This window comes from Aegilops tauschii, chromosome 3 (genome assembly GCF_002575655.3).
Source record: "Aegilops tauschii subsp. strangulata cultivar AL8/78 chromosome 3, Aet v6.0, whole genome shotgun sequence".
Lineage (NCBI taxonomy): Eukaryota > Viridiplantae > Streptophyta > Magnoliopsida > Poales > Poaceae > Aegilops > Aegilops tauschii.
In genome coordinates, this window is record NC_053037.3 from 32,218,743 (window position 1) to 32,233,598 (window position 14,856).

Below are 14,856 nucleotides of genomic sequence, written 5' to 3' on the forward strand. Positions count from 1 at the left end.
TCCTCGTGGTAAATCCCCGGTGTACAAGCTTGAGTGGTAAACCCGGTTGCATTATTATTCTTGTGGATGGACTAACCTTTATTTTATCTTGTACCTGAATATTCCCTTACAATGATTTAAATTCAAGAGCTACTGAGATATTTAAGTTATTTAAGTCATTTGATATAAGCCCTTTATGTGATGTCGCTCAGACGTCCGACTGTGGCATGCTCGTTATTTACATTTGATATAAGCCCTTTATGTGATGTCGCTCAGACGTCCGACTGTGGCATGCTCGTTATTTACATTCGATACAAGCCCTTTATGTGATGTCGCTCAGACGTCCGACTGTAACACCTTTTTTTAACAAACAGAGGATATATGCGTGATTAAATAAAAAATAAGGGTTGCTTTTGTAAAAGAGCATGCCACGTCACCCCTGACGCACGGGTCCCAGCGGTCAGATACACCGTCAATACGCGCTTATACGGTTGTTAGACCGTTTTGCAACACTTAGGCTTAGAGTTGGTACTACATGGCAAAAAAAATGACTAATGGTACTGATTCGTTACGACGTGCCGAAGTGTGGTAGTTCCCTGCAATTAACTCGTTTTGCTTCTTCAATGAAGATAGTATTACTCATTATGTACAACATTACCAGGTTATGTTAATGGCCAGCGGTTCAAGCAAGTAGCCATTTAAGGGCAACCGAAGCTGTTTAGTCCTTTTCATCACCATTTGGACAAGATGAAATGATTCAGACAACATCAACTGAACTAAAATGATGTTTCCCTAGAAAGAAAAAAACTGAGTGATGTTGTTCAGCCTCCACAGTTGTAAGTTCATCAATGAACAGAACTAAAATATACTCCTTCAGCCTTCGTGTTACAAACATTTTTGTTTCCCACAAATTTATGAGTGTAGTTGCTTACACAAATTTCAACCTATTGCTGGTTGGCTACATCTCAGGATGGCAAGACGCATCTACGTAGTTTTCGCTAGACCCGAGTAACAACAGTTGTGCGCCTTTTCCAAGCACATCAAAATACCATTTAGTAATGTGCATGAGAAAACAAGTTCAAAATCGTTTCGAGATACTTAATTTGAAGCAGCAGACTGTGAGACATTAGTATCGTAGAATGGCACATGAACATCTGAGTTACAATAATTCCTTTATGAAAATGTTCACATTGATGAACTTGGGTTTCAGAGCAGCAACACAAGCAATCAACAAAATTGCCTAATTCTGGATTTGGAAATTAAGCAATTTGCAATTAAGCTTAACCCAATCTAGTAATATAACAAGTGTGCTGACAGAGCAAATCACATAAGGCACACTAGAAAGATCTAGCATTTTTTTTGGAACGAAGGCTCAAGAAGAGCCCGGTTTTGAATTAAGAAAGCCATCAACCAGCCAGGATAACAAACTCGAAACCAATACAAGAAAACAAAAAAAAAAGACAAGATACAAAGGCGCTGGAAAGCAGCTCACAAGCCTCACACACACCAAGCTAAATATGATCAAACATGAAGACACGCAGCTCGGAGACGTGAAGGTCCTCAGTCGCGGACAAGTCACCAGGGGAGTAGGAGAATGTCAGCACATGAGCTGCACTTCCGACGGCGAGGAAGGGCACGCCGTCGCCAAATCACCAGCGGCCCCGACATGCCATGTCCTCCCAGCTCCACTGTCAAAGAGGTCCCTGCCTTCTCACCTGGCTCGAAGGCGCCGAACCGTTGATAGTGTAGCAGTTCACCCTAGAACCTGGGAGGAAGGACACCGGCAGGCTGCATCTGGAAAGGAACCGAGCTCACCCGACTAGCCACGGAATGCTCACCTAGAGCAGAGCAAAACCCACAGACTGAACACGAATGAGAAAGAAATTTGAATAATATAATAACAACACAAAGAAAGGAAGAATTGTAGGTACGCATAACCAGCCTCTTGCCCTCCTGTAGCCTGGCCAAATGGGCCGGCCCGGCACGTCTCGGCACGGTCCGGCTTGAGTTAGACAGGCCAGGCATGTCACGGCGCGACCAGACATGCTTAGTATGTGGGCCGCGCTGGGCCAACACATGTGCTGACCTCCGTGGCCTAGACACGACATACTATTAAACGGGCCGACCCATCGGCACGTTTAGCCGCCAACCCACCTATTATTCAACATATTGGGCTGCCTATGGGCCTATTGGCATATTGGGCTGCCTATCGGCCCAATTAACCATGTTCCCGGTCGGCACATCACGAGCCGGGCACACGTGCTAACGTGTCGGCCTGCCAGACACGGCCTAGTTGGCCAGGTTTCGTGTACACCATGGCAATGCTGAAGAGGAACACAAGCGTCTTGTGCTTCGTGGCCACCCTCATGATGGTCATGGCTATTATTACCTTTGTTCTCTCCTTATGCGATACCCACAAACAGGTTGATAAGTGAATTTTATCATGGTGGTCACGCTCAACCAATAACGTAAGCCAAAGGCGGAAGAAAATGAGAACTCCACGGATATTTTGTTCAGAAGAATTGAAAATTTCCCAAAATTTAAATTTGTTCATTGACCCATATACTTGTTTCTCTTTTGTGATGCAATACTGAAATATGGCGAGTCAAGCAAAAGCAAAGAAAACAACATCTCACAATCCATACAATACTTTTCAGATGCGAAAATATATGTCACTCATAGGAAGTACCCAGTAAATGTGCATTCGAGAGATGCCACGAGAGGAAAAATAGTGGAAACCATCTTGCATGTGCGTGGCCTTGTGAGGCTGACGACGATCTTGCAACAAAAGGGCAAGATAGTGATGCATGGCAGGAGCCGTGCTCCCATCCAAACAGAGAATCCAACGTGGGCTGACAGAGATTCCATTTTATTTGATTTTCACTTCAAAACCAAAACACAGCTGAACAAAGAAGCGCAAATCATCCGCAAGTTAATTAACAACCATGCAAATCCATCCATACCAGGGTTTTCCATCAGAAAATCATACTAGTACGTACTAGGGTTCATGTGCAGATCGATAGGCCATCGTGATTGGCTAGATAGGTTAGCGGCGAGGCCGGGCTAATTCACGCCAACTTAGTGAGACAAAGGCGCAGATGGAGCTCGCCGGACTCTCCTCCGTGCAGCATGTTGGGGCTGACATGGGCGTGGAGCCAGCCCTGGTCCATGTCCACGGCGCCGGGGACGGAGCAGCTGGCCACCGTCGCCTTCAGCCTGAAGCTGCACCCGAGCGGCTGGCGCGGGGGTGCCGGAGGGCCGTCCACCCAGAGCACGCCCGTGTACAGGGGCTTCGCGTCCGCGTCCGCGTCGGCGTTGCCCCTGACGCACACGACGGTGACGGGGCGGCGGCCGCCCGGCTCCCTGGCGGCGCCCACGGCCAGGAGGAACACGCGGCCGTCCTCCGCGACTAGCAGGCGGCGCTGGTCCTCCTCGGACGACGCCGGCACGACGAACGGCTGGGGCACCTCGTACCTGATCTTCTCCACGGGCCACGCGTGCGCGCCGGACGGCGAGGCGAGGTGGCGCACGAGCTTGGCCGGCGAGCCCACGAAGCGGCAGTCGAAGCAGTAGCAGGGCGCGTGCTTGCAGCTGGCCTTGTGGTCGGCGGCCGAGTGGTAGGGGATGCCGTCCATGGCCCAGCCGTGTCCCTTGTAGAGGCACGGCACCTTGTAGGCGTCGACCACGCCGTCCATGAAGCGGGAGCGGGTGTAGGACACGGCGTGCCCGCATGGACCGCAGCGCTTGTTCGTGCCGCCGTTGCCGTCGCCGCCGCTGACGCAGGCCTGGCACACGAAATGCTCGCTCCCGCACTGCAATCCACAACCACAAGTCGATGTCCGTATGATTCAACCTTCAGCTTCCTTCCATGGGTAATTCTAGCTACTAGTTCGAATGTAGGAGTCGGAGCGATGATTACCCTGAACACCGGAGGCTTGAGGGGGGCCAGACAGGCGGCGCAGTGAAACAGCTTCTTCGGCAAGGCCAAGCTGACGGCCTCCACCTCTTCCGCCTCCACGGCTGCCATTGCCGCATCTTCTTGCTCGGCCACTTCGTCTTCGGCTTCACCACGCGGACTGGCCTCACAATGGCCACTGGACTGGTCGGCTCCAGGTCCACCACCGTGGCAGCTGAACTGGGGGCGGCCGGCGACGGCGCCATGGCGGCAACTGGAGTGGTCACCACAACCGTGGCGGCTGGCGTAGTCATGTCTCCCTCCGTCGTGGCCGCTGGACTGGGCGGCATGGCGGCCAGAGGAGTGGTCACCGCGGCCGTAGTGGCCGGCTTTGCCATGGCAACAGGGCTGGGCGCCGCCGGTGCCGATGGTGCCACGGTGGCCACCGGGCTGCAGGGTAGCGCCACGACGCTCGACTTCTTGCCGCCGCCCCCCTCCGCATTCATGGAGCGGCGTGACCTCTTCTTGTGCTGCTGCTCCTCCATAGAGATCGACCGGTGCGCGCACCTGAAATTTTGACCGGCCGGAGAGGGGATCGTACCACAACTATTGGAGAGAGAGAGTTACTGGAAGAAGAGGCTAGCTGTGGTGGGCAGGGCACCGTTGTTGGGTTGCTCTGCTTTCACCAATGGTGTGAAGTGAAGGTAAAGTGTTCACTGTCTCCTTGCTACAGTAGTTCAGCTGACGCCAAGTCCCAACAACCATATCTTGTGCTACTTTCATAAAGGGTCTTTCACTCTTTGTGCTGCAACATAGGAATTTTTGTAGTGATTTTGGTGTGTTTTATGCTCTAGCCTTTTGAAGTTTTTTCTTATGCAAATTGTTTGATTTTGTAGAGTAAATCTATTTTTTCAGGTTGTTCTTCAACGATGATTCTGTCGAGTCCGACGTTGCAAATTGTCACACTGATCTATTTATTCAGTAAGAAATATGTTTTTTTTTCGACGGGGTAACCGAAACAACTTGTATTACACATCCTCTATTTCGAAGCTTCTCATAATATATCAATGCGATGGCACTCGATTCCTACCTTACTCGTATTCACGTGTTTCCTGAAATACTAGAATCAAAATAGGCCCTACCACCATTCATTCTTCAAGGCATCACAGAAATTTAACCATTACAAAATGTTACACAATTTTTGAAACTACTTATCATTGATAATTATCACAATTTACATAATGATTACTTGATTAGCACAAATGCTTTTTATGCATTGCGACTCAAATGGTAAGGATGTTTGATTCAAAACTTGTAAGAATCGACTATTCATTAGGAACAGCATAGTACGTACAATAGAAACACATTTTCTTTGCCCAACCTTTGCATTGGTGCCACGTTTTAGTATGCTTTGTTCACTCTTTTCAGTCTGTATATAGTTCACACTAAGATATTCAAAACATTTCATATTTTCGAATTGGTGGGAGTGCCATCTAAAATACTAAACCTACTCTCTATTCCATTATGTATCCATTCCACTACTGTTGCTAGCTGAAACGCCACCCACAAACTCCTGCGCAAAAGAAAAAGGTCACGAGCAGATAATAACTCCTACCCGGTCCCAAGCTAGCAGCATTTCGACAGCTCAAGGACCACTCCGGTGCTTGGATCCAAGGTAGAGGCTAAAGTTTCAAGACTAAAGAGAGACTAGAACTAGTCTTTAGACTAAAAATTTTTTGTCAGAGGAACCCTACTAAAATATGGATTAGCCCTCTCTCTTCATTTAATTCCTCTCTTTAACACAGTCGGTTCCCCTCCTGTTCCCTCGTCTCCCCCCTCCCCTCGAGCGCTCCTCTCCCCCTCCCTGTTCTGTTCGTGCGAGGAAGAAAGCAGCGGGCCTCCGCAAGACGCGTCGGGCCCCCGTAGGACGCGCCGGCGGCCGCCTCCACCTCCGCTGATCGCCGCTGGCTCGGCCTACCGCCGCGCCTCCGCCTCCGCCTACCCGTTTAAGGTGAGACTGAAGGCCAGGATCCATCCGCCATGGACGGCGCCCGTTCGATTTCTTTAGTTTTGTGCTTGTTTTTCCATTAATCGGATGAGAGTCTTGTCTCAGATCCATCCGCCATGGACGGCGCCCCGTTCGATTTCTTGTCTCAAACGGAATCGTCTGGTGCTGCGGCGGAGGCCTTGGACGGCGAAGGGTGGGGCTTGACGCCGCCTCGTCTCCGGCGTGATAGTTCCGGCGGCCGCGTTCCGAGGGCCGGGAACGTCGCCGCACCGCGCATGGACCTGGGGAACCTTGACCTCAACGCTGACTGCGGCGCCGCCTCGTACCCCGACATGACCATGTACACGCATATCCTTCAACGGGACAGCGGCTCCGGTTAAGGTTTCCCCCACAGAGGGCAAGATCAGATGGCTTGCCGCTGCGAGGTCGTCCACCTCGCCAAGGTCTGTCCGTAGCGAGGGCACCAGGTGCTCGCGGCAAGGCCGTCGTGGTGCCGGCACTAGGAAAAGAGCATTAATCCCGGTTGCATTACGAACCGTGACTAATATAAGCATATATTAGTCCCGGTTCGAGCAGCCAGGGCATCGTACAGGCATTAGTCTCGGTTCAGATGGGACCTTTAGTCCCGGTTGGTGCCACGAACCGGGACTAAAGGGTGCGATGCCTATTGGTACCGGTTCGTGGCACCAAGCGGTACTAAAGGTTAGACCTTTAGTCCCGGTTCGAGCCACCAACCGATACTAATGGGGTTTGAGCCATTAGTACCGGTTCATGGCACGAACCGGTACTAAAGGTCCCATTTTCAAACTCTACCCCTGGATCGCCTTTTCAGTTTTGTAAAAAGCAAAAGAAAATGATAAAAACTTCAAAAATTAAAATCCTTCCAGATGTAGTTATGTTACTACATGTAGTAGTTAGGAAAATTTAAAAACTTAAATTTGGACATGTTTTGCAAAAAGTGTAGGGAAAATGTAAAACGGCTATAACTTTTGCATACGATGTCAGAAAAAAGTATAATATATCAAAATGTTCAGCACGAAAATCCGCATCCGATTTTGACCGCCTACGGCCTGTTTGCAAATTTTTAGAATCCTCAAATTCTAAAAGGAAAAAAAAGTTATGGTCAAATTTATGTTTTTTTAAATTTTTGTTAAATCTGGTCAAACTATGGTCAAACTACTTATTCAAGAAGTATTAGTGTTACTAAATAATTATTTCAGTTTTTTTGAATTTTGGTCAAATCTGGTCAAACTGTGGTCAAACAATGGTCAAACTAATTATTCAAGAAATATTAGTGTTACTAAATAATTATTTCAGTTTTTTTGAATTTTGGTCAAATCTGGTCAAACTGTGGTCAAAGTACTTATTCAAGAAATATTAGTGTTACTAAATAATTATTGTTTTTTAGAACAATAGTTTCAAACTCAAACAGTGAAATGTGTGACTTCATGCTCAAGCTAAATTCCTGAGGGTTAATAGGATTGACATCTTACTATTGTCAGGAAAACAACAAGTGCAGACTTGGAAACGAGGGAGAATAAAACCCGGAAGTTAAGCGTGCTCAGGCTGGAATAGTGAGAGGATGGGTGACTGTCCGGGAAGTTAGATGATTAGAGGTTAAAATAATTCAAAAATTTGAAAATCAAAAAAATAAATTCAATTTTTTTTTAAAAAAACATAAAATTTCCTTTAGTAGCGGTTGGTGTTACCAACCGGGACTAAAGGTGGACCTCCAGGCAGCAGCCACGTGGAGGGCCTTTAGTCCCGGTTCGTGTAAGAACCGGGACTAAAGGGGGAGGCTTTAGTAACGAGCCTTTAGTCCCGGTTCCAGAACCGGGACTAAAGGCCCTTATGAACCGGGACTAAAGGCCCTTCGTGGGGGTTCAAATGGTGCGGGCAACAGCAGGCAGCCGCAGGTAGCGCCGATTCCGGTGGATGATGATGACGGCATCGAAGAAGACGAAGATGAAGATGAGAACACGCTGAACCAACATAGGAAGGTATACAATTTTCTTTGAAATTCTGCTCACACCATTTCTTTGAAACAGAGAGATTTAGGCTGTTTACTTATGCATATTTCTTTTAGAGGCCAAAAAGCAAGGCTAATTGGACCGACGAAAATACGTACATTTTGTGTGAGTTAGCTTGTGAGGAGATAGATGATGGCAATTTTACTGCTAAAGTTTGGACCAGTCAGGGTTACAAAAATATGAAGGAGAAATATTATCAAAAGACAAAATTGTGGCATCCAGGGAGGGAAGTGAAGAAAAAAATCCAGAACCTGAAGGGTGTGTACAATGATTGGGTATGGTTGCAGCAACAAACCGGATGCGGCCGCGGCGAACATGGAGAAGTTACGGCAACTACAGCTTGGTGGGAGAGGGAGATCAAGGTACGACAACTAAAGCTTTTTCAATGACAAGTACATGAGCAATGGAGACATATGCTAATGTTGTACAAATACTATTTTGCAGAGTAGACCAAATCTCAAGAAATTTAGAAAGGGTAACCCTGAGTACATTGGACTGTTGCATGAGATGTTTCATGAGGTAGCTGTGGATGGTACTTCTGCTTACGTACCTGGGCCAGAAGATGATACAGAGGCAAACGACGATGATGATGATGAGGATGGCAGCCCAATGAGTACCAGTACCCGCAAGAGGGGTGCCAGCTCAGTTGATTTTAGGAGTACAGCAAGTAGTCCTTTAAAGAAAATCAAAATGAACATGGAGAATGGCAAAACTGAGGGTCCATTTTTGAGGACCTTGAAGGAGATCACCACCAGAATGGACAAGGAAGCTGAGACATCAAACACTATATTGCAGGCAATTGTCGACCAAGGCAAAGAAAAGGCAAAGAGAAGTGAGGAGCGTAAGGTAGCAGTAGCTACATGTCAGCAACTTGCCATTGAGTGTGGGGCAGCAGAGGAGTCAATTGAGTACTTTGTAGCCTGTGACTTATTCAAGGACAAACACAACAGGTTTGTCTTCCAGAACATGAAGACCCCTCAAGCTAGGCTCATATGGTTGAAGAGATGGTGCAAAGCAAAGAAGATGTATGACGAAGATGAGTCTTAGCTAGGTTGTCATGTATCCAGTGTCTCCTATTGTGTCATGTTTCCTATGATGAGTTAGGCCAATGTGGACCCTTTATGTGTTGAATTGCTATGTGGACCCTTTATGTGTTGAATTGCTATGTGGACCCTTTATGTTTTGAATCGCTATGCGCACCTACTTACTATGTGTTGAACATAGTTCATATGTTGCAAGATGACTCTAGTGATGGTGATACTATTGATGAGTCCAGTGAAGAGGAAGAGGAAGATGAGGACTCTAGTGATGAGGAAGAGGAAGATGCAAGGAGAAATAGAGTGCTAGCACTACTCCAGTTGAGGCGGAAAAGGCTCAACAATATAGGTATGATCGTCCAAATGTTTGGTTCATATTACATTGAGCGTTTCATGGATAAGGGGGAAAGGAGGATTTCAAAAGCTAAAGAGTCCGGCTATGAATGGGTACTAAGAACTCTGGGACACAGAACATACTGCTATAAAATGTTTAGGATGTATCCACCTGTGTTTCATAAACTACATAATTTGCTAGTGGATTCTTATGGGCTGAAGTCTACTAAGAAGATGTCATCAGTTGAGGCTCTAGCTATGTTTTTATGGATGGTGGGAGATGGTCAGTCCATTAGGCAGAGTGAGAATCGTTTTGTAAGGTCCATGGAGACAGTTGTTAGGAAGTTTGACACAGTATTGCATTGTGTGGTTAAGCTTGCGGCTGACATAATTAAGCCACGAGATCCTGAATTCAGAGTTGTGCATGAAAGGTTAAGAAATGCTCAGTGGCATCCATGGTTCAATGACAGCATTGGGGCAATAGATGGGACTCATGTGCAAGTTGTGGTGCCACCTACCAAGATTCCGCAGTACTTAAACAGACATGGCTACTGTAGTCAGAATGTTATGGCTGTATGTGATTTCGACATGAGATTCACTTTCGTTCTTGCTGGGTGGCCTGGATCGGTTCATGATATGAGGCCCTTCAAGGATGCCCTTAGCCGGTTTAGTCACAAGTTTCCTCATCCACCTCCAGGTACCATACTTCACATTCAGTACATGATTGAATTGTGTATACATTGACATTGACTTTGACTGAAATGCATTGCCATCAATAGGAAAATTTTATCTTGTTGACTCGGGCTACCCCAACAAGGCGGATTATCTTGCACCATATAGGGGACAGAAGTACCATTTCCAAGAGTTCCATCAAGGCACCATGCCGAGAGGTAAAAAAGAGCACTTCAACTACACCCATTCTAGACTACGCAATGTCATTGAGCGTTCTTTTGGAGTCTTGAAAAATAAGTGGAGGATCCTTTTTAAAATACAAAGTTATCCTCTACACAAGCAAACAAAAATTATTGTTGCATGTATGGCCTTGCACAATTTTATCCGCGAAAGTCAGTTGGCGGATAAAGAATTCGACAGGTGTGATAGAGATGAGAATTATCAACCTCTCCTTGAGGAAACAAGGAGGAGGCGTCGTAACAGGAGGGATCTAGAAATGGAGCAAGATTCGGTCGACATGAATCAATTGAGAGATAGAATTGCTGATGGTTTGTTCCAGGGCCATTGAGATCAGTGTCATGTTATTTATTTTCTTGTGCATGGACAATACTAATTTCCTTATGTATGGACAATTTTACTTTACTTGTATGGACAATTTTTATCTTGTGTATAGACAGATTTTATTTCCTTGTATGGACTGTATGGACAATATTTTCTTGAGAGCAACAAGGGCGGGAGATAGCAGTAGGGGCGGAAGAGGAGTTGGCGGCAGCAAAACTACCGTGGGGGAGGAGTTGGTGGAAGGGACAGGTAGGATTAGGGAAGAGGGAGCATAATAAATGCTCATTAACTTGATTTTAGTCTCTTTAGTATTTGGATCCAAGCATGGGTGAGGCTAGCAAGTTTTAGTCGCACTACTTTTAGTCATGTGTGTGCTGCTGCTACCAAGAGTTGTGTTTTTCTTCTTTCATCTTCTTTAAGGCATTGGCTTCGGAGCTTCTTGCTTTTTTTGGTGCAAAAGGTTTGGCATTCCTACTGGCTGTACCTGTACTACGGCAGCCTGGCAAATGTCAAGCTTTGGGCACTGTAGCTAGTAGGTTTGTATTGTTCTCCGACCCAACAGGAAGCCCCCACTTGTCCATGACTGAAGAAAGATCCCGAAATTCGAAGAACTGGAAAAACTTGAGCCACTATGTTTGTTCTGGCGTTGTGTATATATGGATTTGTCTTATTTTTATTCTCAGTTGTTCTGGCGTATATCCTTTGCTTTGTGTGTTCCATATATTTAGATTTGTCATATTTCATTTTATTTGGTAGTTCCTGTGTCTGTCCTTTCATTCTCAAGTATTTTTTTTATCAGTTTTTGTTAATCATTACATTGTCGAGCATCATTTGATCTATTATTGTATATGGTTCAAATGAGTGGGATACATGGGTAGCCTGCTCATAGACTGAACAAAGATGACAAAGCCATGTCATGCATTCCTAAGAAAAGATTTGTTGAAACTTTACTTTAATTCGACGCAATACCATGGAATAGCGTCTTCATTGCTGAAGATATCTGCAATGAGAAGATCAGAAGAAGACTGTTGATGATCCACATATATCGGCGCTCCTCTCGGCTGGGGGTGACTCGTGTGGAGGTGGAGCCCTAGCCAGCCGTCACTGCCCCTCCCGCTCATCTTCATCTTCTCCCTCGCCGCCGACGGAGGGCGCCCACAAACAAAGCCTGCACAGCAACGGCGGCAACATGGCCGTCCTCTCACGCGAAGGCACATGCAGCCGAGGTGGCGTGGAGGCACGGTACAATCTTGCTAGCCGTTGGAGTCGTGGTAGACCTCGCGTAGCAGCTCCTTCCGGCGGGTGGTGGCAATACATTGTCGGATCTGGCCACCTAAGGCCGCGTCTAGTAAGTAGATACACAACGGTATATGGATGGGCATCAATGCTTGCATCCTTGACGGTGCACGACAGCTTGCCTTCTAGTCCTAGATGGTGAGCGGCAGAGGTCGTGTGTCTGCGCGAGATTTGCATGTGTGGCTCTGCCTAATGGAGGCCGACACGAGCCCGCGGTGGTTGAGCCTCTCGTGTGTGTTGCATCGGTTGGGGACGGATCTGTGTAGCGGCACGTTGATCCGGTCCAATGAAAGCCATACAAATTTCATTCATATTTTCCAAGCAGTTCGACTATTTAATTTGAAAACTAAAAAAATCAAGCTAAGATGAGACATTAAAAAGAACGATTCTAAAACAAATTCCCTTGTTGAAACATATTCAGAATTTGCATGAACATTTAATTATACACACTTGAATATTTTATTAGGTAAGTTGTAAATTTTTGACTGATTGTGAAACATTTCCCTAAATTTTGTTTTCAAACGAAGTATTTTTCCATCTCTGTATGTATTGTATTTTGATTTATTTATCAGGCAAACAATTTTTTAATAAAGCGTGTGTACAATTTTTTTGACACATGTGATTTAAACCAAAAAATGTGGATATTTTACAATATAATATGAAACCTGAAAAGTTTTTTTAAGACAAGTTCCAATTCAATCATATTTTGGAAGTTTCATGGAAATTTAATTTTACACACTTGGAACAATTTTTAGTAGGCATGAACATATTCCAAAGATGTTGGAACATTTATTTAAAAAATATATAAAATAGATACTCCCTCCGTCTTTATTTACTTCGCATATTAGTTTTAACCTAAGTCAAACCTTATAAAGTTTGACCAAGTTTTCCAAAAACAGTCTAAACTTTCACAACAAAAAATATATATGATAGGAAAATATATTGAATGACCATTCCAGTGGTATTTTATTTGGTATTGTGGATGTTAAAAAAATCATATAAACTTGATCAAAATTTAGAAAGTTTGACTTGAAACAAAACTAATATGCGAAGTAAATAAATACAGAGGGAGTACTACAATACTATGATATATACGCTTATTATCAGATATGATTTATAAATTTCATTTTTAGTAGAACCTAGTTATTTCTTAGTCTAGTTTTTAGTTAAATCGCAAAAGCCTCTACTACCCTTACTGCCATGCTAGTTGGGCCGGCCGCTGGTGAGGTTTTCCTTGAGAAATGGGACGGGCTCATGTTCTTGTGTTTGAATCGAATGCTCGTCAAAGATATATACTAATTGTTCTAAAAAAGATATATACTAATTACTCACAATTAATAAATTCTTCCATGGACATGCATGCAGTAGCTATGCACTTATCCATACACAAAATATTTACTATCTACTACTTTTTTAAGAAATTACTACTATCTATATTCGTCACGTGAATTAAAGCATTAATGAAACATTTAATCTATACTTCTAATAAGCTAGGCATACACATCTATATAAACACAGAAATCAGAATAATATAACAACACAAAGAAAGGAAGAATTGTAGGTAAGCGAGCGTAAGAAGCCTCCTACCCTCCTGTACTGTATAGTGTACACCATGGCAGTGCTGCAGAGGAACACGAGCGTCCTGTGCTTCGTGGCCACCCTCATGGTGGCTATGGCTACCACCCTTCTTCTCTCCCCATGCGACGCCCATAAAAAGGTTGATAAGTGAATTTAATCATTCAATCTGCAACGTCGCTAAGATCAGAAGATTAAGAGCATTTCAGAATATATTTGAAACCCACATTTTTTAATGTCTTTGGACATGCAGGGAGATGAGACTGCTGCATTTCCCTTGCCGGCGTCGTGCTACTCCATCTCTTTCCCAAACTGTACCGACGACAAGTGCAAGAAGTTTTGCGGCGGCGAAGGCAAGCCGCCGGCCCCCAAGGCCTTCTGCAATGACAACAACAACTGTTGATGTCCTGTAATTCAATTATAAGCGTCTGCTGAAGCAACTGAGCTAAGAAATAATCAAATATGACAATATTGATAATTATTTTTGATCAGGGAGCATCCAGCATGGACAGTTTCCAGACTCATCAAGATGTTTTTAAATCGTTGTAAGCCGACTTTTTTGATAATTTGTTGTGATCGGCAGCTTTTGTAGTGATTTTATCTTCTGTGTGTCTCTAGTTCATGTACGTGGAGACTGATTGAAAATAATCAGGTTTAACAAAATGGTTGATTTTTTTTGGAAAAGGAGGATTAAGCCCGGAATCTGCATCAAGCGATGAACATAGTCTTTGACAGTCGTATAAAGGACAATTTAGACGTTTGACAATCGTATTCGTTTTCGCACATATGAGGAATTCCTCCACACCGCAATACTACAGAAGAACAGCTAACCTGGGCCGGCCCATTTCGGTTGGAAAATGAACAAAAATAACGATACGGATGAGAATCGAACTCACGGCCAGCGATAGACTGGCTATCATTACTAGCCACTTCGGCTGGCATACTCAAGTATTAGAATGGCAGTGCTGAAGAGGAACACGAGCGTCCTGTGCTTCGTGGCCACCCTCATGGTGGCTATGGCTACCACCCTTCTTCTCTCCCCATGCGACGCCCACAAAGAGGTTGATAAGTGAATTTAATCATTCAATCTGCAACGTCGCTAAGATCAGAAGATTAAGAGCACTTCAGAATATATTTGAAACCCACATTTTTAATGTCTTTGTGAAGGAAATATGCCCTAAAGGCAATAATAAAGTTATTATTTTTTTTCCATATATCATGATAAATGTTTATTATTCATGCTAGAATTGTATTAACCGGAAACATGATACATGTGTGAATACATAGACAAACAGAGTGTCACTAGTATGCCTCTACTTGACTAGCTCGTTAATCAAAGATGGTTATGTTTCCTAGTCATGGACAAAGAGTTGTCATTTGATTAACGGGATCACATCATTAGGAGAATGATGTGATTGACTTAACCCATTCCGTTAGCTTAGCACTTGATCGTTTAGTATGTTGCTATTG

General features: G+C 44.8%; 3 protein-coding genes across 3 annotated transcripts; 2 read left to right on the forward strand and 1 right to left on the reverse strand.

The window, feature by feature from the left end:
* Positions 1 to 3,047: 3,047 nt before the first annotated feature.
* Positions 3,048 to 4,006, reverse strand: LOC109786609 (putative E3 ubiquitin-protein ligase SINA-like 9). Its single transcript, XM_040402119.1, has 2 exons — positions 3,899 to 4,006; positions 3,048 to 3,791 (listed from the first exon to the last, which is right to left on the reverse strand). The coding sequence occupies exons 1-2, from the start codon at positions 4,004 to 4,006 to the stop codon at positions 3,048 to 3,050; spliced, it is 852 nt and encodes a 283-aa protein (XP_040258053.1).
* Positions 4,007 to 7,762: 3,756 nt separating this feature from the next.
* Positions 7,763 to 9,041, forward strand: LOC141042665 (uncharacterized; the record flags this gene model as incomplete). Its single annotated transcript, XM_073511530.1, has 3 exons — positions 7,763 to 7,882; positions 8,200 to 8,274; positions 8,357 to 9,041. Coding segments are annotated over 3 exons (798 nt in total), but the record flags the coding sequence as incomplete, so codon positions are not given.
* A 394-nt stretch (positions 9,042 to 9,435) lies between these two features.
* On the forward strand, positions 9,436 to 11,448 carry LOC109786610 (protein ALP1-like). The gene is made up of 2 exons (XM_045234595.2): positions 9,436 to 9,979; positions 10,062 to 11,448. The coding sequence occupies exons 1-2, from the start codon at positions 9,436 to 9,438 to the stop codon at positions 10,520 to 10,522; spliced, it is 1,005 nt and encodes a 334-aa protein (XP_045090530.2). The 3' UTR covers positions 10,523 to 11,448.
* Positions 11,449 to 14,856: the final 3,408 nt, after the last annotated feature.

Excerpts from the sequence above, each read along its gene's own strand:
- LOC109786609 (XM_040402119.1), bottom strand. The coding sequence starts at position 4,006 with ATGGCAGCCGTGGAGGCGGAAGAGGTGGAGGCCGTCAGCTTGGCCTTG. Across the intron at positions 3,792-3,898 it reads TCAAGCCTCCGGTGTTCAGG|TGCGGGAGCGAGCATTTCGT; the intron begins GTAATCATCGCT and ends TGTGGATTGCAG.
- LOC109786610 (XM_045234595.2), top strand. The coding sequence starts at position 9,436 with ATGTTTAGGATGTATCCACCTGTGTTTCATAAACTACATAATTTGCTA. Across the intron at positions 9,980-10,061 it reads GTTTCCTCATCCACCTCCAG|GAAAATTTTATCTTGTTGAC; the intron begins GTACCATACTTC and ends TGCCATCAATAG.